The sequence below is a fragment of the Contarinia nasturtii genome, unplaced genomic scaffold (genome assembly GCF_009176525.2).
Source record: "Contarinia nasturtii isolate CC-2019 unplaced genomic scaffold, AAFC_CNas_1.1 Cnas_scaffold_1371, whole genome shotgun sequence".
NCBI lineage: Eukaryota > Metazoa > Arthropoda > Insecta > Diptera > Cecidomyiidae > Contarinia > Contarinia nasturtii.
Window position 1 is genome coordinate 4,404,323 of NW_022198708.1, and position 22,876 is coordinate 4,427,198.

At 32.6% G+C, this 22,876-nt stretch overlaps 2 protein-coding genes across 2 annotated transcripts; one reads left to right on the forward strand and one right to left on the reverse strand.

The window, feature by feature from the left end:
• Positions 1-5,967: 5,967 nt before the first annotated feature.
• Positions 5,968-9,306, reverse strand: LOC116345867 (pickpocket protein 19-like). The gene is made up of 9 exons (XM_031775582.1): positions 9,194-9,306; positions 8,920-9,018; positions 8,783-8,855; positions 8,523-8,659; positions 8,364-8,448; positions 8,011-8,296; positions 6,517-6,586; positions 6,189-6,295; positions 5,968-6,083 (listed from the first exon to the last, which is right to left on the reverse strand). Exons 1-9 carry the CDS (start codon positions 9,304-9,306, stop codon positions 5,968-5,970), a joined length of 1,086 nt encoding a protein of 361 aa, XP_031631442.1.
• Positions 9,307-15,431: 6,125 nt separating this feature from the next.
• On the forward strand, positions 15,432-22,302 carry LOC116345868 (fatty acyl-CoA reductase wat). Its single transcript, XM_031775583.1, has 12 exons — positions 15,432-15,600; positions 17,783-17,860; positions 17,956-18,092; positions 18,270-18,398; positions 18,590-18,709; positions 19,206-19,304; positions 19,905-20,084; positions 20,271-20,437; positions 21,073-21,207; positions 21,502-21,621; positions 21,712-22,113; positions 22,194-22,302. The coding sequence occupies exons 1-12, from the start codon at positions 15,585-15,587 to the stop codon at positions 22,300-22,302; spliced, it is 1,692 nt and encodes a 563-aa protein (XP_031631443.1). The 5' UTR covers positions 15,432-15,584.
• Positions 22,303-22,876: the final 574 nt, after the last annotated feature.

The following is a 22,876-nucleotide window of genomic DNA, read 5'->3' on the forward strand; positions in this document are numbered from 1 at the left end:
TTTTAGGGGGGGTAATTTCAAAATTGTTCGAAAAATCTAATCTCTGAAAAACAACAAAAATAAATATTTTGAAAGAAAAAATTGCAAAAAACAGATCGAAAATTGCTGATCTGACGATTTATGAAGCGAATATTTTTGTATGTTTCGTTCGATTTTTTCGGCCAGACACAACATAGAAATAGAACTTTAGCTTAAGTGTTTATATTCAAATTGAATAATTCAATGCATAAAAGTTGATATGTAACATTCGATTCGATTTGAAAGTTGCTGATTTGACAATTAATCAAGCAAAAATATGATCAAAAATCAAGGGAGTAATTTTTGAGCCGCTTTTCAGGGGGATAATATGGGCCCTATTGACCCACGTCAGAATCTATGAGCGTGAGAATACCGTGAGTTAAATTTTTGAAATTCTATCATTTCATGTTATTTCGCGCTTCGAACTCTTTCTCAATTGAGGAAATGTTATAAATTATGTCCATGATCGGTGATTTTTGATTAATAAAACACTCTCATGAGAGAAAAGTGCTTCTCTCCATGCATCACACACATTGAAAACCTTTGTGTTTTCACTCACAGTTCGTGCTTGTTTGCATTCAATCTTTCACGCGCTTCATCAATTGTGCAAATAGTCACAGTCCTAATGGGCATTGCCTGCAAATTTTCGATTTCCCACCTCACATTTTATCTTCCACGTCTCTCTGTGTATGTTTGAAATTTGGTCACCAGATAATACCAGGCAATATTAAAAGGAAATTAAATTTATGTCAAAGTCGAAAATTTATGAGCGACACACACGTTCAGTCTGTACGGTACAGCACACACACACACACACACAGTTCACACGCAGTTTATTTTCAATTATTTATGCAAACCTGATCAGCCGGCAGGGTCCAGAAGAGCAGAAAGACGGAAAATTCTCGATTTGCTCCAATAACTTTCAATCAATACTTGGTTATTTTTGGTGGATGAAATGAGTTTTAAGTGAAAATATCCGAATGTTTGTTGCATTCACGATCGTTTATCAAAACATTCGCGTCAAAAACCTCTCACTTTTCACCATAAAATCTAACTCATTGGCATTCCTATACGTTTCGAAATTAAAAATCCAAATATGATTTACTAATGCATTGGGATGGATGTGCGGCCAAAAGTTTTAAATGAGGAAAGTTTTCAGAGAATCTTCTCATTCGATAAGATTACTGTAAAATTTGTACATTTCATTTGCTGCCGTTTTATGCGATTAGTGTGTGAGCAATTGAAAATGAGCTGCAAATCCATTTGCACCTAAAACCACAAACACACACACACACACATCGAACATTTCAGCGAAGTACTGAGATTATCGATTCTTATTTCCGTTTTTGCATCCGATTTGCTAACATTCTCAAAACTTTGAATCCCTCTTTCCCTTCCTCGCCCTCTCTCTCTCTCTCTCTCTCTCTTTTCTCTCTCTCTATCCGTTCCGAAATAAACCAAACACAATATGCTTAATTCAATATACAGTTCACCAAAAGCTGTGTTTGCTTTTCAAACAAAATCGTCTTCAGTTTGTTTTAAATAAACTCTATGTACAAAAGCAAATTGAAAATAATTTATTTCAATTTAACGAACAACACATTCAATTTCAAATGATTTGTGCAATAAATATTGGCCGATGTGATAAGGTGAACGCCGAATTGTATTCACATTCAGAAAAATCCATAAAGGCTAGTGCAGTTTTTCAGGGGAAATTGTACTAGTTCATTTTGGAAATAAAATTCCAATGTGGGGAAAATTCGTTTGAGCAGTTGTTTTCATACATGGAGAAAAACATTCCACGCAACGTATATGCATTAAACAGATATATCAATAGAGCCGGTGGTGTATAATTTTAATATTATTTGTGTGTCACGTTTGTTTGTCTGCTCTTTTGTTGAATGAAATCAGAAAGAATAAACGAAATTCTTCTCCATTACCGTTTTATTATCTCGGTATGAAGTTGTGGAGTGAGTTGGAAGTTTTTGTGGAATGGAGTAATGCAACAATAAACGCAAAAATTGAAAATTTATCGCACATCAAGCGATTTTTTAATATTAATTCTATTTACATTCAAAATTATTCGCACAAAAACGATGTGGCATTGAGAGATAAAGGTGATTTTCGGGCCTACAACTTAAAGGCTAAAACCAATCAAATTTAAGCGGAACAAAGACAAAACGCCCCATCACCAAGTGAAATAATACAAAGTGACGACAATCTAAGAGGAACATCTTACTATTCGAATGCAATGAATGTACACCAAATTAATTAGGTGCTTTAGTAAGAATGAAAAACATTCAAATGGAATGTGACTGTTTGACATTTTAAAAATTTATTTCCATACGAGTGACGGCGCCTAAGTTACAAGAAAAATTGTAAGAATCTGTCGTGGAGTTTTTCGTGCTGCACAAATGGAAACTGAACACGAGTCACACGGAATAAATTCAAAAATTTATGCCGATGAGAATTTGCAATGAAAGAAGAAAAACAAACAGAGAGAAGGGGAGAGGGAGAGAAAGGGACGGATACATACAGTGCACAGACAGAGAGACGCAGTGCGAGAAAACCATCATAAAATGTGAATCCAATTTCCTTTTTCGATTCAACGGCGAGGAAAATAAAAATTGGTTATCTTTTGTGCTATTGTTTGGTGGCAATACTTTGAATGCTGATTCGGTGCGTCGCATCTTTGGCTAAGGCACCATAACATTTTTGGCTATAATATATATGTAGAAGATACATTTAGATTTTCGATGCTTTTTTAGTTTTCTCTGGAATTTTTTTTATATTCATCTCGCTATTATTTGGTAATAGAAGTCTCATTCGTTTCTCTTTCACACACAAACATATCCATTTTCTCTCTGTTTGGCTGTTGATAAAGACAATGGTTGTTTGTACTCGTTATGCTAGCTAGTTAAACAATATATAAAGGACTCAATTTCACAAAAGAAAGAATGTCTTGGATAGATTTGTTTGTTTCGCACGCAGGCTTGTATATATATATGTGTGTGTATGTTGGTGTGCATGCCAATGTAACCAAGAAAAAAACGAATATTTTAGAGATTCACAAACTGTAATCAAGGACACACAGAGATAGAACGAATTAAATCTCAAGCAAATACAGCAAATGTGGTGATACCAAAAATACCAATGGCACTGGCATTACACCGATGGTAAAATCGTTGTCGAGATGTGAACATAGCTAATATTAAAAAAACAAGTCATACACTCATACTCGTGCACTCGTACACCCATAAAATTCACGTTTTACATTTGAATAAACTTCGTTTTTAATTAAATTTATGTATTACATACCTGAATGAAATCGTGCGCTCCTGTGCAATTTTAACTTTTGCCGCTTTTGCCATTATTTGTGAATAAAATTTGCGAAATACCATGCTTATTAATATTTACTTTAGCCACTGTTCCATTTGTTACAATAATGGGAATAGCACGTCAACCTTTTAAAACTGGAAAGCACATTTCAATTGAACTAACCAACTTGCTTTGAACTATCCCCTTCCACCGCTACCAATATCGAAACGGATATAATGTTTGATCCTTTCTCGTTGTTTGATAATGAGATATATCAACGGAAACAAAGCAATTATTTTCAACCATCGAAATGAACAAGAGATCTAAAAATATATACAGAATTATGTAGATGAATGGTGTGGTCAACACTTTTCCAGTAAATGTGCATTCTGGTTTTTTCATGCTTAAAAATACATGTGAAATTGGTATTGGAATATGGTATTTGAAATTCATTTGGATTATCAACATAAATGTTATGTATTCAAAATGAATTTAAAAATGGTGAATATTGAAAGGTAACCATTGTTTCTTTTTCTCATTTGGATTTATAGTACAGGGTCCTTAACTGATTTTAACAAATTTTTCAGCCAAATTGAGATTTTTTATTGTGTCTATTTATTTTAAATTCAACATCCAGATGTCATTCTTTGTCATACCTTATTGGAAATGCAATTCTACTCAGGAGTCCATTTCATCAATACGTAAATACATTTTCATCATTTACTGCATTCGCAAGTAAGAATCAGTGAATACATTGTGCTAAGATATTAGTTTGTCCTATACAGTAGCTCCTACTCAGTAGGCGCTTCGTTTCGGCTAAGAGCAGAGGGTGCTCATTGACTCTGTATGTGTCACACTATACACACAGAATAGCACAATGTATTCAGTATTCACTGGTAAGAATTAAGTATTCGACCATTCATATATAGAAAATTTAAACAGCAGCATTCCCATAAATAATTGATAGTCCAAATAAAACCGTCTATGACTTCATTTCCATGCTATTGAATGTATATTGTGCATACAAACACACACATCCACGTACATGTACACAATAATATGTTTTTAATTTTCAATTTTATTTCAAAAACAACAAACCATTCATTCCATTTGATTCAATTTTCTTTCTGAATACGTTTCGATGTCCAATCAAATATGATTTGGAGGCAAAAAGTGCATATTTTATATGACCAAACCATATTGCACATGAATGCGCATCATTTACGATATACAACAAAAGATTTGATTGTACGTTTCGATGATGACAATACGCACATAAGTATAGATGCAAATTCGACTTCGGTCACTGAATAAATACATATATTCACCTAGAAAATCATAGATCATTTCGATACTTGCTTGTGTATATGCAATATGAATGAGAAAAACTGAAAGAAAAGCAGAACAAACCCAAAAGTCGAGGTAACAACACTCAAGTTGCAAAGTGTTTTCTAAAAGATATTTTATTCGTCTGCGCTTTTAAAGTATTAAAGGATTCGAAACAAAAGAGCACTAACTAAACTTATTTCTTTGTCGACTTTCTTTTTCAGTTGTTCTTTCTCTCACACGTTCTCTCTCTCTCTCTCTCTCGCTTCCCCTCTCTTGTTTCTATTTTTCTTTCTCTGTTTATCATTTTCTGAGCTTCCGCTTTATCTAAGAGACAACATGAAAACTTAGCTACTACACCCACAATGAAAATGCAATGCCAAATCTTTAGACTTCCTTTATATATTTTTTATATTGTTCTTTCAATGAGTGTAGTCTGTTTTTTTTTTGTTTCATCTTTTGGTGTTTTTATCGCAATGAAAAGGCTTTTGTATTATCGGACGATGGATTTTTTGGTATGTTGGTGAATATATGCACGAAACCGATCGAAATTTCTGAACGCCAGAAAAAAGAGCGCGATATACATAGCATAAAGCAAATACTATATATGAATACGCATGCAAAACTTTCCATGAATTTTCATGTACTTATTGAATTTTTTCGAAATACGCATACAACGCTTACAATTTTATAACGGCTTCAATCACTCCGGTCGCCGACTGAATTGAATTCATTTTTATTGTAATGGCTTTTTGTGCGAGGCTGCTTAATACAAAACACTGTTGCATTGATTCACTTAAAATGATTGTTCGAATTTAATCAAGAAAAGTGTCGGGTAGGTGCATAGGAACTTATTCAATTGCAAAAAAGGACACACATACACATATAAGTGTAAGATGTAGACGAAGTCTAAGTTTTGCCGAAAATGGTATTTCACATGATTTCCAAGAGTTTGATGACACCAAACGTTTTCAACTTTTCTCCGAATTTAAAAAGCTCGTAGAAGGCCTGGCAAATGCTTTATATTCCGGTTGATCTTCGGCATTTTATTCATTGCAAGAAATAATCCGATCCATTGAATCCCTTCTTCAACTCAAGTTTTATTCAATTTAATCAATATTTCACAGTATAGTAAGGACCAACTCGAAAATAAATACCATTGAAAAATATATAAAATGTCTTTTTTAAAAGAAAACTAAATTGTTTTCAAAACTTTTTGAAGTATTTAAAATACTATTTGGAATATAAATGTATCATATTTTAATTTAATTATTTAAATATACTAACAATAAGTTGTAATTCATATTATTTGTCTGTTTGGGTTTGACGTGTTGATGCACGAATTGTGAAAAAGTATAAAAACTCCACAAGACTTAAAATACTAGCGCCAAGATAAAGGCTCATAATTCCACCAATTGAGACTGAAATGAAACCAAAAAAGAAATCGATTACATTTGAAACGGATTAAAGGAAATGGGATTTAAAAAAAGAACAGAAAAATGTGAAAGGCGACAGACACAACTCACCGACAATATCCAAATTGTTGCGAACAGCCTGTCGACGGTATCTTTGAGTTGGAAGGGATTGCACTATTATTTGTGTGATTCGCCTGTGTTCAGATTTATCTTCGGCTCTTTTTTTCATAAAAAGAGTTTCAATAAAAAATGACAATGCACACGGAAATACAAAAAAAGTGAGAATATATTGTATATCTTCAAGTAACCATTTCGAGTTGACAGTAATAAGTGGAATAAAGTTATTGAAAGTTCAACTCAAACTTTTTTCGACATTGAATTTCATTTATACTTTCGATCACACACAATGATTTTAAAAATAGACATACATTTGACTTACTTGTATGTTCGACCAATGAGCTTGATTTCATGTTCGTTGCATGATGGCAGACAGTCACATTTCAGACCATCTGGACGCCACGGTTGCATAATATGGGTTTGTGGAAAAAATAAGTCCGATCATGCCATCGTAATTGCACTGTGGACTCTCGTCTTTCTCTGATCCATGCAGACGAATGTCATTCAATTTTATTTGTGTGTTTCAAACAGAGAGAAAAAATTTAAATATGAAAGAGAGAGAGGAAGATGAGAGAAAGAAAAAGACAGTACAGAGTAGACAAAACCGCATCGCCAATCACCAGAGAAAATATGATGTGACACAAAAGATTACGAAAAAATTATGGTTGAAAATGAATTATCCTGTATCACTTCTAACATATGAAAACAAATGCACAATGTGAGCCTCATTCGCTTGCTGTATGTTTCTAACGGATTGAATTATGTGGGTTGAAAGTAGAAGTTTAGTGGCCAAACCAAACAAAAAAAAAAACACAAAAATGGAGAGAGAGAGCATCACACACATAATATTTACCGACCCATATACGAGAACCTATTAATCTTAATGATGATTTCACTGTATTCGGATGTACAGTACGTCTTACATGTCATTGCATGTTCGGAACACAACATATTTTGAATGTTGTTGCGGCCACAGGAGAGCAACAGCAACACATACATACACACAGACACACACACACGATTCAGACATTTATTTTACGATATATGTTCTGAAAAGCTTTGACTGCCATTTATCGGGCGCGGTACATTCTTTGGACAAACAATTCAAACCACGCAAATAAATAACAAAAAAAAAAATAGAAAGAAAAATGTAAATGTGTGCCATCGGTAAATGTGTGCCGCGGTGCAAACATAAGAAATATTATTTATGTACGCGAACAGCATTGCCATTCACGAAAATTTATGGTCCAACAACAGGCCATTTACGTTTTTTACTTCTTTTAATAGTTCAATGCACATTGTGCAAATCTAGCATTTAATATCATTTATATATCTTTTTATCCTTCTATATAATATTTGTCGATTTGAATTGCAAATGGACAAAATCCCATATCCAAATGGTTGTTTGGAGAGTTAAGATAATCCACATCTTCATTTCTTCGTGCGATGACAAGTAATTGAATGCTTGGATTATAATCACTTTTATCAACACAGAAGTGTCATGTTCAATTGAGTGTATTTAATTCAGTGGAAAAATTTAACTAAATGTTCTAATTCCCGCTATGATTTCATTAGATTCGGTCAATTTGAGATATATATCTGTGTCTATATATTTCAAAGTAAAGTGTACGTGACGATGCGTAAAATAGTAGAGAGTGTTGTTAAGTAACCGTATAGTCGTCATCGTCGTCTTTCGCAAGTATCAAAGAAGATACTACCACTAACATAGATATAGCGAATGAACTGTGCAGATGTGCTTTTCTATATATATGTAGAGTATGTTTTAATATTATTAATGATAAAATTATTAAGATACCGTCATAAATCATGCTGAAATGTGTGCAATTGCAAGCTTCTATCTGCGTTTTCTTCATACATTCGGTAACACATACACTGAAACTGTAATATTTATATTTCGAGCCGAAATTCTCGTCGGGAAAAATACACCTTCTTGATTTTTTACTTATATCCTGTACACCTTCATCATTTACAACATTCTGAACATTCAAATTGATATACTGTTGGATGCCACTGTGCAGTTGATTGAACATTAAATAGGTCAATAGCATATGTGGGACATCTTCTTCATTTAACACCGTTATCTGTACAAATTAAAAAAAAAGTACTTTGTTTTTGTTCTTTAAAAATTTAATAGATAAATTAGCGAACCGATGCTGCCTTTGAGAACTCCAATCTCAAAAAGTCTTGCATCTTCTCCGATCCCAACTTCATTTTGAACCATCTATCATCGCTCCTAGTGAAGTTGAAATAAGTTGTTGTTGCTTTTAAAATTCTTAAATGTTATTTCACGTTTATTATTTTTCATACCGGTTAATTAATTGGATTGAATTCAACAAAAAGCATTTGCCCATGGTGGTTTGAATTGGTAAAAAGTATCGACAGCAGTCAAATGGTTTTTCATTCCATGTACAGTTGATCATCAATTTGGAACATGGTTGACGAGTCTTTATTACAAAAAAATAAAAAAATAAAAATGTTGAAAAGTAGATATTTTGTTTCAGAAAGAAAACATTTATAAAGATATTTCCACATAGAAAATAGTATTATTTACACATAGTATAATATACCTTGTTAGCAAAATAACCATAATTGAATTCGGGACATTTTATGCAATTATCCGTACAATGTCGATACGACGAACTAGATACACATAAAATGTCGTTACTAGAAGCATTTAACTGGTAAAATGATGAGCTTAACTTACCAATATGATGCGAACGATCCGAAATGGTAAAGATTATAATACACAGCACGAAGTAAAAAATCTTCGACATCAAAATTAATATTATTTTCGCCGCCCAGTCTTCATTCATGGAGAACGAAACATGAATAACAACAAAACCGAAAATTCAAAATTTATCGAGCGGAAATTATGTAATGGTGCATGTGCATTATTATAACTATTGCAAGTAAAGTCTTTTGAAGAGACACTCTTAATACAATAAAATTACAATTATTTTCTTACATGCCATACTTACCGTCGCACTTCTCTATCCAACTCAATGTAGTCTTCTTTGACGTAGCCAATCTCACACACACCAATCGATGGAAAATATGTAACATCACTATGTTGAAGACTCTCAACTACCATCGAAACGCTGCTTTCATCAAAATCAATCAGCGTTTGATGAATTAATGAATAGGAACCATAAATCGACAGTAAGAGACAAAAAAACCAAAATATTCGCTCGGTATAATGAAATCTGCAGGCGGAAACCGCATCGTTTCCAGTGATGGGCAAAGATACTTTATCTGAGGTTTTTAAGATACTTTTGAAAATTATCTGAATGTCTTGAAGTATGCTCTCGAATGGTGCCAACTTCGACTTAAAAAATTCAAGTTGCGGTGGCCAAATTGGCCAAAAACCAAAATGTGACCGTCTGGTCGGACACATAACGGACATTTTTTCGAAAAAGACTGCATTGGTTCTTTTTAAAAATTCATCAATTCAAGCCCCCAGTCAAAGATAAAAAAAGTGCATACTTCACACCACTGAAAAAACCTCTGTTCCTCATTATGATCCATAATTTATATCATTTTGATCCAAAAATAATCTAGAGATCCATATTTTCATTGTATTTGAAAAATATTCAAATTTATGGGTCTTGAATCTTTAACCCTTAACCGGGCAGGTCAAAATCCTAACCTTATCGGGCAAGTGGGGCCTCTGAGGCTCGACGTACCTTTTCCATGCAAATTCAATGGGAAATTTTTTTTTCTTTTTTCTTTCATTGAATTTATACGACGAAAATTATTGTTTTAACATAAAAGATATTGAATTAAATATGTTTTTTGTAAAATATAACTGAAAAAATGAAAAAATAATCAATATTTACTCCGAATCGGATGAATTTAAGTTTCAGTTCAGTAGTTGTTTAGTACAAAATGTCATTTTAAAAAATCTGATGACATTTAATGCGATTTTATGTATCTTTTTTTTTTTTAAATGCGCTACCCGACCTGCCCGGTTAAGGGTTTACTTGGAAAATAGCGCTTACAAAACTATTGATATCAAATAAAAAACCTCTATCGAGGTGAAGAACGAGTGACGAAACCAAAATTTAAAACACAAAATTTCTGATATCAATTTTGTGACGAAAATAGTGGGTAGATATATTTTCTGTGTACTGTGAATATAAACTTAATATATATTTGTAAATTCGGAAATACGACAATTAAAAAATGTGAATACCGTGATTACCAAATGTCAAATTGATATCGGTAATAAAGATTTCAAGTTTTTTCCATTTTGTTTTAACATTCACTATTTCGAAAAATTTTCTCAAAATTGTTTTTGCATTTATTAAACCAATTGAAATAATACACTTAATAGCGTTGAAAAAGTTTTTTTAATGTTTGGAAGATAATATTCATATATGCACATTGTGAGACGTTGCTGAATGCATTGACATTTCGTCTAAAACTGAGAATACCAAGAATACCTTCAATTTCGGTGAATATCTCAAGTAATATTCCATGTGTCTACCCCCTAGGGTATATCTCCTCCACCTACCTTTGGAGGAAAACTTCTCCCCTCCCATTGCATATATAGAAAATGCTGTTTGAAAAAAATTCGTTACAAAAAAAATGAAAGATCTTAAAACACATCAGGAGACAACAATAACAACGTCAACAACAAAATTGTAATTTCATAAACTCTAATAATATTCTATATACACTTACAAGTTCGTATATGCATGCATGCAATTCGGTGATGCATATAGTGGTCGTCTTAGACAATAGAGTGAGCAGTCAAGCAAACATAATTTATAAAGGAAAGAGAAAGGAACTGTAAACAAAATTTATAAACGACTTTAAATGTGATTTTGACTGCAGTATTCTCTCTCCCTTTTTCTGGAGTGTTATTTCCCATGCATCATATTCGTTTTTTTTGTCGTTTGTTGAATATGGATGTGTGTGTCTTCTATGAAACTTTTCCCAAATATTGAGTTTTTTTTTCCTTCTTCTTCCTTTTGATGAAGACGATGGGTATGAAATTAAAATTCGATTTATTTCGTGTCAGTTTCAATTCATACTTTTTCTCTTCCGTGTTGAAACAATGGAAAGTATCGAATTCACTTCTTACTCTTGATAAGAATAAGGCCAATGCGTTATCTTTTTATCGTTTGAAACATTGTTTTCGATTCATATTCCTTTGTATTGTACAACTTCTTTGTTGGCAATGTGTATAACAGAGTGAAGTCAGTGAACTCTAATTCTCCTTCTCTCTATCTATCTCTCAACGCAAATTTCATGAATTCCAAAATGATTTATTATCTGTCAAATAAGTTTGCGTTAAGTAATTGTTTCGAATAAAAGTTTTGCTTGGCTGTCAAATAATTCTCACACTGTAAGTGGAAATGTAAGGTACAATAGAGATAATGAATAGATTTTGAATTTTTCTTCTCTGCGAGAGAGAAAATATACAACGTCTTTTTCTATGGATGAATTTTTGCGTCCGTTCCATCCGGTTCACCAATTCAAAAATCATGAATTTTTCGACAGAGAATAAAAACATCATGAAGATCATTTGGATTTTGTAGTATGGTATATTTTTCGTATCGACACAATGACACAATGACAACTAGTGTGAGTTGTACATTTGATGCGTTGTCAAGCGTTCAGCTTTTTCCAAGCGTAACCAAAGTTTATGAGCTAAAGTCATGTTTTATGTAAATATGTACTCGACAGAAGAGCCCAAACAACAATTGATTCTATATATATATACACACAAAAAAAACACTCAATATGACACGATTTGACATAAAATTCAGTTTATCCGAAGTCTCATTTATTTTTGGATAAATTTTAGTAAACAATTTTTTTTTTTCAATTTTTTTGTGCGTTTTACCGAGTCTCCGAGAGTTTCATATAAGCCTGCCATGTAACAGCAAAAATAAAGTCGAAAACACGACAAAAATATTTTTCACTTTTTGTGTGCATTATACCGAGTCTCCGAGAGTTTCATATAAGCCTGCCATGTAACAGCAGAAAAGACAGTTGAAAATACGAAAAAAAATTTTTTTCAAATTTTATGTCAAATCGTCTCATATTGAGGTTAGGTGTCTTTTGTGTGTATATATATTTTGTGATTGTCGCATTCTATGCCATAGCTTCAAGCTAATAATATTGTCAATGACACTGAGCTTTTTTTCTTCATTGGTGCGAAAATGTCAAAATGAAGCTGTCTACATGCAAACTCAATGGGCTGATCTTATTGTAGTTATCAGGTTAATTTTAATGACATTGAAGGAAAGGAATGACTATATTGAACAATGTATCTCCCTCTTCCCTTGTCTATCTCGATTTTTATGTGCTGAAAGTTGTGGCGGATGTTGAAGTTTCTTTTCGGTATTTGCATCATCGTTCATTTCATTCTTGCAAATGATGAACATTAGATCATATTTTCGTCTGTGCTTTGTAACAAAATCAAATCGGTCCGCATAATAAACATATGCTCTCGTGTCGAAATATTCTCCTGAATGTGGAAAAGTTATCGAAATACGTGACATGTTTTCTTTGTACATTTTTAAATGCTTTGTCTCTTCGGTGTACAGTGTGGTTCAAAATATAATAATCGATCTGAAAAACAAAAACAAAATGGAAAAAATCTTTTTTTTTGATTAGATTCATATTTACTGATAAAACGTGATATGTAAATAAGATTTAGAATTTTGCAACATATATTATGAAATACCCTGTGTATGCACAGGCACACATCTGCCAGTTGGGGCTGGTACACAATGCATAATCAATTTTTTTATGATATTGCACTGAAAAAGGCCAAGGATTTTCAATCTTCAATAAAAAGCTAAATAGGGAAGGGTAACGAATAATGCAACAACGACACAATTGAGTGACGTGTCTTTTGTATACAAAATGCCTAGTCACTTCTTTCGCTCACCATCAATTGCATTCGTGCTCATGGATTGTGTTAAATAAAATAAAAATAGTTTACCAAATCAGAATGATTCATTCGTTAAAATACGAATATTCGATTTGAAAATGTACACAACAAAACTCTTACTTTCAAAAACCACCATCATCACCGCCACCAATACATTTAACAATTCCCAATGGATTTCAAACGGAACAAAGATATAAATGAAAAACGAAATAATTTTCCGAGACAATTTTTACATAAATTTCAGCTAGACACCGGCAAATCAATATGCTATGACACAGCGATCGATGAACTCCCCAACGTTCCATAAATTTAAAATGCAATGAATATTTAATTATGTTCATTTGAAGTTTTCACGTTCATGTCATAAAATTCTCTCTCTCTCTCTCTCTTTCTTCTCTCGCACATCGAAGCTTATATTACTTACTAGAGAACCGAACGAATGTATGCATGTGTGAAGAAAGTGGTTTTTGGTTTTAAACACGTATCACATCCTGGCTGTACTCTTTTATTCAAGGGGCTTGGGTTGGAGTACAACTTTTACATTAGACTGGTGAGCATTTAGACGGTATGACTAAATAATGTCGAAATGAAAAAAATATCCATTCGGAGGTATTGCCTCAGAAAGCATAGTCCATGAGAAGATGTTGCCTGTCAAACCCCTTGGCAATATAATTTAAAGCCGTGTATTCGTTTTGAGCTCACATCGACAAAGTCTGCTTTGGCCAAATTGTAGCTCGTTAACGTGAATAAGAATATGGTTCTAGAATAAATTGTTGAATTAAATCGATTTACAACACACGGCAATATTCACTAAGCTACTAAGTAGCCAAATCAACCGCACAAATGCTATCGGAATTAAACCGAATTGAAATTTGATTTCATTTCGCTTTGTGGAAAGACACATGATTTTTCGTTTTCTTCATCGATAAATTGGGTTACATGTATTACATCCATAAATAAGTCATAGACTCTATACAAATTGTATGGATGTAAATAGACGATCGGCTTTGTATCTGTAATATATTATAGGCGTGTGTGGGAAAATTCGTGCAAGGGGTCGTATATAATATTCGGAATGTGAAGTCGTATTACGAATAGAGAACAGAGTTCTGGACAAAATCTGAACAAATCAAGAGTCGATAAACAAACGAGAGATCGTTTGGTATGTATTAATTTTGGTTTGGAAAAATGTCCGAATCATGGTTTTGATTGAATTCCCACGTCGCCAAATAGATAGGAGAAATGTGTGTATAATGTTGTGTGTATCGTAACACGCAACCGACAATCGAGCCCTATTTATGTTTATTGGCGTATTGAAAAATCAATCGACCTATAAAACCACCTCTAATTAAAGGCACACATCTATGATGTATGAAACGCTTTTATAAATTCTTTTTGAGTCGAAAAGTTACTTGTTAGCAATATAAACGATAAACCGGTAACGATTCAATCCGAAGCGTATTTTGTTTTAAATGAAATGATGGACACATAACTCGGTTGATCTGTGCAAATGACGTTGAAGCGAACGAGTAATAGTGTGTGCATGTTGTCTATGTGGGAGCTATTGTGTACACAGTCAAAGCGATTAATAATCAGACTATTAAGTTGTACGTTCAATAAAAAAAACCTGTTATTGCTGATTGGAATACAGTTATTCATATACAATTTGTAGGCTTTCCCAATCCTCGCCGAGTCGAAATACAAGGAGAATTGTGTACACCGTTTCCAATCGAATACCAACTGCTTGATTTTCCATTCATTTTATTTGAAGCATATTCGTTGGATGGTCAATGTTTTATTTTACGTTATACTTTTCGTTTCGTCTAGAATTGACGTGTTCCAAATGGATTGATATTTTGATATTGATGTAATTTTTTTAAGGTGATATTTTAAAGTGATCTATATCTTTCTATCTTTTCAAATGAAAAATCAAAAATCGTTAATTAATGTTGTGCAAAAGAAATCATAATTAATTTATTATTATCACAAGTATTCAATTCATTTTGTCGAAAAAAAAATCATTGTGAAATTCATGGATGAATTTGAATAATTTGGAAATCATCCGATTGCAATTGGTCTTTGCTTTAAATTGTATCCAATCCACCTGTTTTATGGTGATTGAATAAAAGTGATGGTGCCAAAGCTATAAGAAATAAATTCAATTCGAATCGTGCATATGCAATTTTTATAACATCCATTAAAGAGTCATAATGAAAACAGTGCATTTTTTTTTTTGCTTTAGGTGGTATAAAACGTCAAGTTCGGTGATATTTGTTCTGTAAATAGGTCTTTGAGTACGTAATTGGAAATAATCTTTGATTATATTAAGAAGCTTTGATTATATGCTATAAAATATCATTAAACGAAACAATTCAAAGTGAATGCACATCTTGCGATTTAAGAGAATTGAACGAGGTTTTGTCATTTCCGGATTGTGTAGTGAATAAAAATTGGTTGACGAAATGGAAATTTGCAATGGTAAACAATATTAATTTATTTTTTGTAATAATTTCGACACATTTTGGCATAATTCAACTGTATTTCAAATATGAGTAGAAAAATTAATGATTGTTTTTGTCGATGATCAAACTCAATACAACTTTTCCGATTGTAAAGTAGCATTTCTCCATTCTGTTGGTTCGATTGCATGCAAGTATGCTTTTTTTTCATCTTTTTCTTCCCTTCATGATTCTGGTTATTGCCCACTGAAAATGGATCACACAAATAAACAAGATTAATGAGCATGATGAAGTTTTAAAGATAAAATCGTTACATTACAACCTAAATCTATTGCAATTGCACGTAAACCATTTATTACGTTTTATAATTTATGATTTCTGCCATCGCTGAAAATGAACAAAATTGAAATGATGTGAATGATGGACTTAAACGTCAAACCGCTCAAATGTCGAGGCGTAATAAATTAAATATTATCGTTGGTTTTATGTGTTAATTCAATTGTTAAAATGTTTCATCAGGTGAAAATTGGCGTTCATCCAACCCTGAAAACAAACGATGAATCTCACAATTGCAATTGCAATTTGTTCATGACCCATGAACTTTTACTTCTAGTTTCACTGCTGTACTTTTCAGCCGATTCGGGTGTACTCATTGTAAAATTCAAACACTAACTACTATAAATACGTATGTTTAATACAATATATCCGTAGTTCGGTTTCAGTGCATACAATACTTGAATGTGGACATGAGAACACTAGAATTTATGTCACTTTGAGAACAAGTTTGACATTACAGAGCTCGACCAGAGCAGGTCAATAATATTTTCGAAAATTGGTTCGGTAGACATTTCTTATCGATTAGCAACCATTATGGTATTTCATTTTTGAATCGCTTAATGGGAGGGAGAGCAAAAGATGTTATTTGATATGGAGAGAACACAGATTTAAATGGTACGCTTCAATTGCATTTGCGAGCAATTCAAATGCATTTCCGAATACGGCATACTTTTGAAGTTGAGAATTTGCAAAGCGAAATCATACACTTTGACAAAGTTCACTGAATAAATGGAGTAAATATACTAATTATTTTTTTAACACGACTCTGTGTAAATTTCATCGAGATATTCTCAAGTTTCATGTTGGGTTGCGCGGTAGTGCAGCATATTCTCGGTGGTTGATATGCCCAAGCTATGTTTATATGAAACTTTAGTTTATTCAGCATGACTCGGCTCGTGGAAATACGCAGCATTTGTGAATGCATTTGTGAATGGGAGAAGTGAAATGGCGTAAAAGAAACACACACATAGAGAGAGATAGAGAGAGAGAGAGTGAGTGAGTGAGAAAATTCCGACACACGGATGGTTCTAATTCAATTCAAATGTACGTTTAGTTTCATAGAGCGGTGTGAAAATGAAATAGTTTTTTTAAATGTACGACGAGTCGACGACAATTACCCAAACATTAATGATCCAACAAAATATGCTTGCCATCTTTTTGAACATCCATGCATTACATGGCATGCACTTTGTCAACTGAATAAATATTTAAAACATTTGTTGAACAAATTCAATACAACTTTCATCAACTTTGTTGGCAATATTTTTAAATTGAATTTTGACATTCATGGGCAATAATCCAAATCTCTACAATCGCGTTCGTAAAGTTTTTTTTTCTGGATAACATACCGCTCTAACGTTTGCATAATTTTGATTGTATTTTCCATAACACAAACAATTACAAGTGACGCGAATAGTTTATGCATGATGTAACAACACACATTCGTTGTTACACACATTGGTTCCGTTGTAGATATGAGAATTCGTTATAAATTATGATAAAGAAATTCTTATTACATTTTGCTTGCTTAATATACTGGCTGATTCGTCGGTTTCAGTGCATATATACATACGGAATGTGGACCGTCCGTTCATTGGTGGCAAAATGTACACATAGCTTACAGCATATGAAGAGAGATACTTGATACATGTACCATAATAGTGTATGTAAACGCATGCAAACGAATTTAATGGCAAAATAAAGACGTCCAACACACACACACACTCTGATATATTCATAAATTTTCGCAATACTGAACGAACGAAAACTGTCCAGTGTCGGTGTGAGATACTTGCAACTCATATTTGTGCTATGTTGACTTATGGCCGGAGTGAAAGTTTATAAAAACCCTAATAAATTAATAGAGAAGAGATATGCTGATCTTGCAGATGGTGATGACCTCGTTAGCAATTTTTATAAGGGCTCAGTTGTACTCATTACAGGTAAATTTACTTAATTTTATTAGATTGTGATTTTTTAAAATAGAAAAACCATTTTAGATCACGCGATGCGTGTTTTTCCTTCTTCTTCATTACAGGAGGTACCGGTTTCATTGGAAAAGTGCTCATCGAGAAATTGCTACGTGTTTTCTCCATAAAACGCATCTATTTGCTGGTGCGTGTTAAAAATAACATGACAGTGGATGAGCGTCTGGAGCATTTCTTTCAAGAATCGGTAAACAAACAAATAGATACATTTCTATTTATAAATAAAATCTTGATAATATTAAACATATATGATTGGAATTGCATTATTCAAAGAAAAAAGATGCACCTGATTCTTACGTATCAAACAGAATTTCAACTGATCACCTTTTTTCGCTCTCTTCTTTGTCTTTTTTCTGCGCTATAGATTTTTGATAGATTACGAAATGAATCGTCCGACGTGATAAAGAATGTGAAAGCAATCGAAGCGAATTTTGAAGCTCACGATTTGAACATTTCTCAGGAAAATAAGGATATCATCTGGGATGAAGTTGATGTACGTGATGCTGTTTATTTTACTAACAAAACATTGACGTTCACATTTTTCACCTTTCGGATGGTGTATCTGTCAGCGTAACAGCTAGTTTTTGAAAATGTCATTGTATGCAACAATCGAAATTGTTGGAAAATAATATTTTTTTGTGTGTTTTGTTCGTTTTTTTTCTTCTTTCTTTGTCTATTGCATAGATTGTTTTCAATGTGGTTGCATCGGTAAAATTCAATGAAAAGCTCCGTGATGCGGTCGAAATCAATGTACTTGGCACAAAAAAAATTTTGGATTTAGTTATGGGAATAAAGAATTTAAAAGTATGTATATGTCACTTCTATGTCAGATTGAAATCGAATGAAAACAATTAGTCATTATTTAAAATGAATAGAGAGCGAAAGCTAAATATATGTTGTTAGCATTTCAATTTATGACAGTTTGATTTCGGTTGAGAATTGCGTTCAAAAAAATCATGTCAATCGATATCAAAACAAAACGCCAATAAAAACGATTTCTAAAACACAAATTTCAATGCCCACGTTGACCCATAATTTCGTTTCAAACATTCAATTTTCCTCTACATTAATATTTATCTTCATAAATTCGAAATACCATAAAATACTAAACGGAAACAAATTATTTGAATTAAATTAACTACTGAAATTCGACTCTCACTCTCAAGCAGAGATAAAAGTTTTATTTCGCTTGATTGTGTTTATTCATTCGGTGTCAAATGGTATTCCGTACAAAATGAAAATGAATGTGGTTTGATTGGTTTGAAACATTGTTTTAACATGAAAATGATAACCATTTCAGGCATTTCTCCATATATCGACGTTATACTCCAATTGTGACCGCAAATTGATTGAAGAGAAGGTTTACGAATCGGATATTGCATATGAAAAAATTATTCAAGTAAGTATATGAGTGTGTGATTTTAGTTGCACGTTGTCATTTTGTCAATGCCAATAAATTTCGAGGGAATTTGAATGAGCACTTGGTGTATGTGGCAGCGGTGTATGTCAATGGGTTTTTGTTGTCAAAATTTTGGTTTTCAATCTTAGAGAATAGTTGCGTTTCAAATCATGACTAACTATTTATGATTGTTTCGCTTGTGTGAGCTTTTGGCTTTGATTTGCATTCGCTGGTCATTACATGGTGTGATACAAGTGATATATCGTCAACCATGCTTCGATGTGGGCCCAAGTTTGATACAACCCATTTCATGTTTTGCACACGATGAATTATTAATTCATGTACAATATCCCAAAGTGCTTGGAAAATCAAATGCTCTCTATTGATTGAATGAGGTTGTAACAGTGGCATTATATCAAATATATTGTAGATGCTGCAATCTCCACTTTGACGATGAACTAAATCACGGTTTACACTGATATTATGTGATTTTTTTAGTTATTTTGATAAAAAACACGATTATTCTGATATTGTTGAATATATTTTAACAACAATTATTATTTAATATTATTCGGAAAACATTTTCGGTTTCATTTATAGATCACTAGAATTTTAGATGATTCACATTTGGAAAAAATTCATCATTGCCTTATTGGGCGTATGCCAAATACATATACAATGACAAAACAATGTTCGGAAAATTTAGTTAATCATAAAGCGCATGGTTTACCAGCTGGCATATTCAGGCCCCCAATTGTTCTTTCAACATACAAAGAACCAGTAAGACAAAGAATTTTATAAGTCTATTCCATTGTATTCGTTTGAATACGAGAATATTTTTATGATTAAATTCGTTGCGGACTCAATCGTACATGAAATCAAATGATATTGGATGGTGCGGACGATTGAGATTCGCATAAAAATGTGTCTCCATATTCTGTGTTAAATTTTGAATTCCATTCAAAGGTGGCCGGTTGGACTGACAATTTATATGGACCTAGCGGCATCTGTGCTGGCACCGTTCGTGGCATGGTACACGTTATTTTTGGTAATGGAAACAAAAAAGCCAATCTTGTTCCAGCTGATTATTGTGTAAATGCTATGATATCATCTGCATGGGACACCAATCGACGGTAAGTTATATCAAGTATTAAAGTTCATTTTCTACACCTAAAAATAGATTCAGTAGTTCAAGTGAAAATGTAAAAATAGAAATATTTTAAATGCAGTCAAACACTTACATTTTTATGTCGGTCAATTTGACCTTTTCTAACTGTATGGGTCTTTCGTGTGTAAGACTCTCACAGTAAGAGGAGTATGTGTGTGTGCTTGATATATATATCAAAGTAGACTCCTTATTTGAGCACACTTTTCATCACGGAATAATAAAATTCACAAATTACGTCAGTAGATTCGACGTCAATTTCTCTTAATGTCAATAGTTTAATAGCTACGTCAATTTGAATGTCACTTACCTTTAATACTCCGTGAACGAAAACTTCATTAAATGATTACCTATTTAGCATAGAGAATGAACTTCAATGAAGCTCTATTCTGACGTATTACGTACGAAGAACACCTGAGTTATTTTGAGTGGATTTTTGATATGAATGACTCAATTAGTGTAATGCATCTGAAGATAGTTTATAATATAAACACCTTCAAGATGATTCATGTTCTCATATAAACATTTTTAGAGCTTTAGTCCAGTGAATCTGGTTTTGCAATTGCGTGTTTTATATAAAACTGTTTTGTTTTTTGTTCACAGTTTCAAATTACGAATGGAAAATCACACTGAAATACCTGTTTACAACTATATTTATGATAAAAATAATTTAACTTGGGGCAAATATATGAATTCGGTGCGGAAAGGACTGCATGAGCCATTGAATAAAGCTGTCTGGTAATAAATATAAAAGTACAATTTTATTGCACATTTTACAAATCAAAAAGTATTGTCAGATTTGAAAGAAGAATAAAAAAAACGCATCAATAAAGAAAAAAACGGCAGCGATGCATCTAGATTAAAAATTGTTTTACGTTTATCAAAGGCAATGCGAATATAAAGAGTCTGGATTTTCAAATAATAGAATGCTTTACAACTTTGTTGATTTTTTTATTTCTTAATATTTTGACGTGTCATTTTGTTTGGTTCAGTGCTGTGTGACTCAAGAATGTCCGTTATTTATCTTGTCAGGTACTATTCGTACATAATTATATGGTGGAAGCCGCTTTTCAATGTATGCGATATAATTTTTCATGCTGTGCCAGCCTATATAATGGACCTGATAGCTGCTGTCACTGGAAAGAAACGAAAGTAAATTATGATCAAAGCATTTTGTTTTTGTGAATATAACTGACAGATTCGTATTTTATTAATCTTTTTTTTTTCGTTGTCTACCTGTAGGTATGCCAAGAATTATCAAAAGCTATATCGTGTTTTATCTATGATGTCGTTCTTTGGATTACGTGAGTGGAAATTTTGTAATAAAAATATCGATCAATTGTCTACGCTGTTGAAGTCACAGGAAACGCTTCAATCACAAAAACATAATGATGCAACTGAATTGATTCGATGGCAAAATGGCATGAACTCAATGACAACGACGACTACATACAAAAATGGCATTATCAACGGAATTTGTACAACTGACAAACAATTCAATTGCAGAACACAAAATTTTCTTGAATTCGATATGCAAACCATCAATTGGGATGAATATTTTTTTCATTATTTGCCCGGCATTAAAAAGTATTTCTTTAAAGAGCCCGTACCGGCCAACAAAAATTGTATCAAACATTATGGCAGGTATGTACATACAGAAAACAGTTGATAAACTGTAATTTTCCAAGTTTCATTAACGGTTTGTATCAAAAACAACATTTCAGATTAAAAATCATGCATATTTTATTAAAGTCAACCGCATATATGCTTTTTTTGTTCTTGAGCAGTTCGGCAGCTTTTAAATACTTACTTTCTCATCTATACTCGATGTAAAATGGATTTTGTTTGAGACTTTAATTTTATGTTCGAACTTAATCTTCACAAGACATATTTGTGTAAATGATAGACTCCCACTCACAATAAATGTAACGTAATTGTTTAATCATTTTGAGAGAATGCATCTGACTGAATTCACACGATTTATTTGAAAATTGTTGAATATTTGGTGTAATTTGCGGAATTTATTTACTTCATGATAAATGGATTAAATTAAATACCTTGGTTATTTTCAATAAAATATGTGGGCGAAATACTCAGTGGCCAGCGATTGTTGAATATTCCATAATTCAGTCATATTCATTCTCTGATATAATTTTTAAAAAGACATAAGTTTAAGTGTGCAATACATATTTGATGGTCAATTGTACAAGTATTTGGCAATTTTGTGTGAATTATACTTGAAAACAAAAGTTGTTGTAAAATTTCAATTTAAAGTTATAGGGTTTAATGAATTTCCCCCAATTTAAACTTTAATTTTATAATCAAAAGATTAAGAGACGATGAAAGTAATTTCATTATCCTGAATTAGGGAATTTTAATTGAGTTTTTTTCATGCTAGCTTTTTCTT

Coding starts and splice junctions, on each gene's coding strand:
- LOC116345868 (XM_031775583.1), top strand. Junction 17,861..17,955: donor CTCAGTTGTACTCATTACAG/GTAAATTTACTT, acceptor TCTTCATTACAG/GAGGTACCGGTTTCATTGGA. Junction 20,085..20,270: donor TTTCAACATACAAAGAACCA/GTAAGACAAAGA, acceptor TTCCATTCAAAG/GTGGCCGGTTGGACTGACAA.
- LOC116345867 (XM_031775582.1), bottom strand. CDS start 9,306: ATGGTAGTTGAGAGTCTTCAACATAGTGATGTTACATATTTTCCATCG. Junction 9,019..9,193: donor TTGGATAGAGAAGTGCGACG/GTAAGTATGGCA, acceptor CCATGAATGAAG/ACTGGGCGGCGAAAATAATA. Junction 6,296..6,516: donor CTCATTGGTCGAACATACAA/GTAAGTCAAATG, acceptor TATGAAAAAAAG/AGCCGAAGATAAATCTGAAC.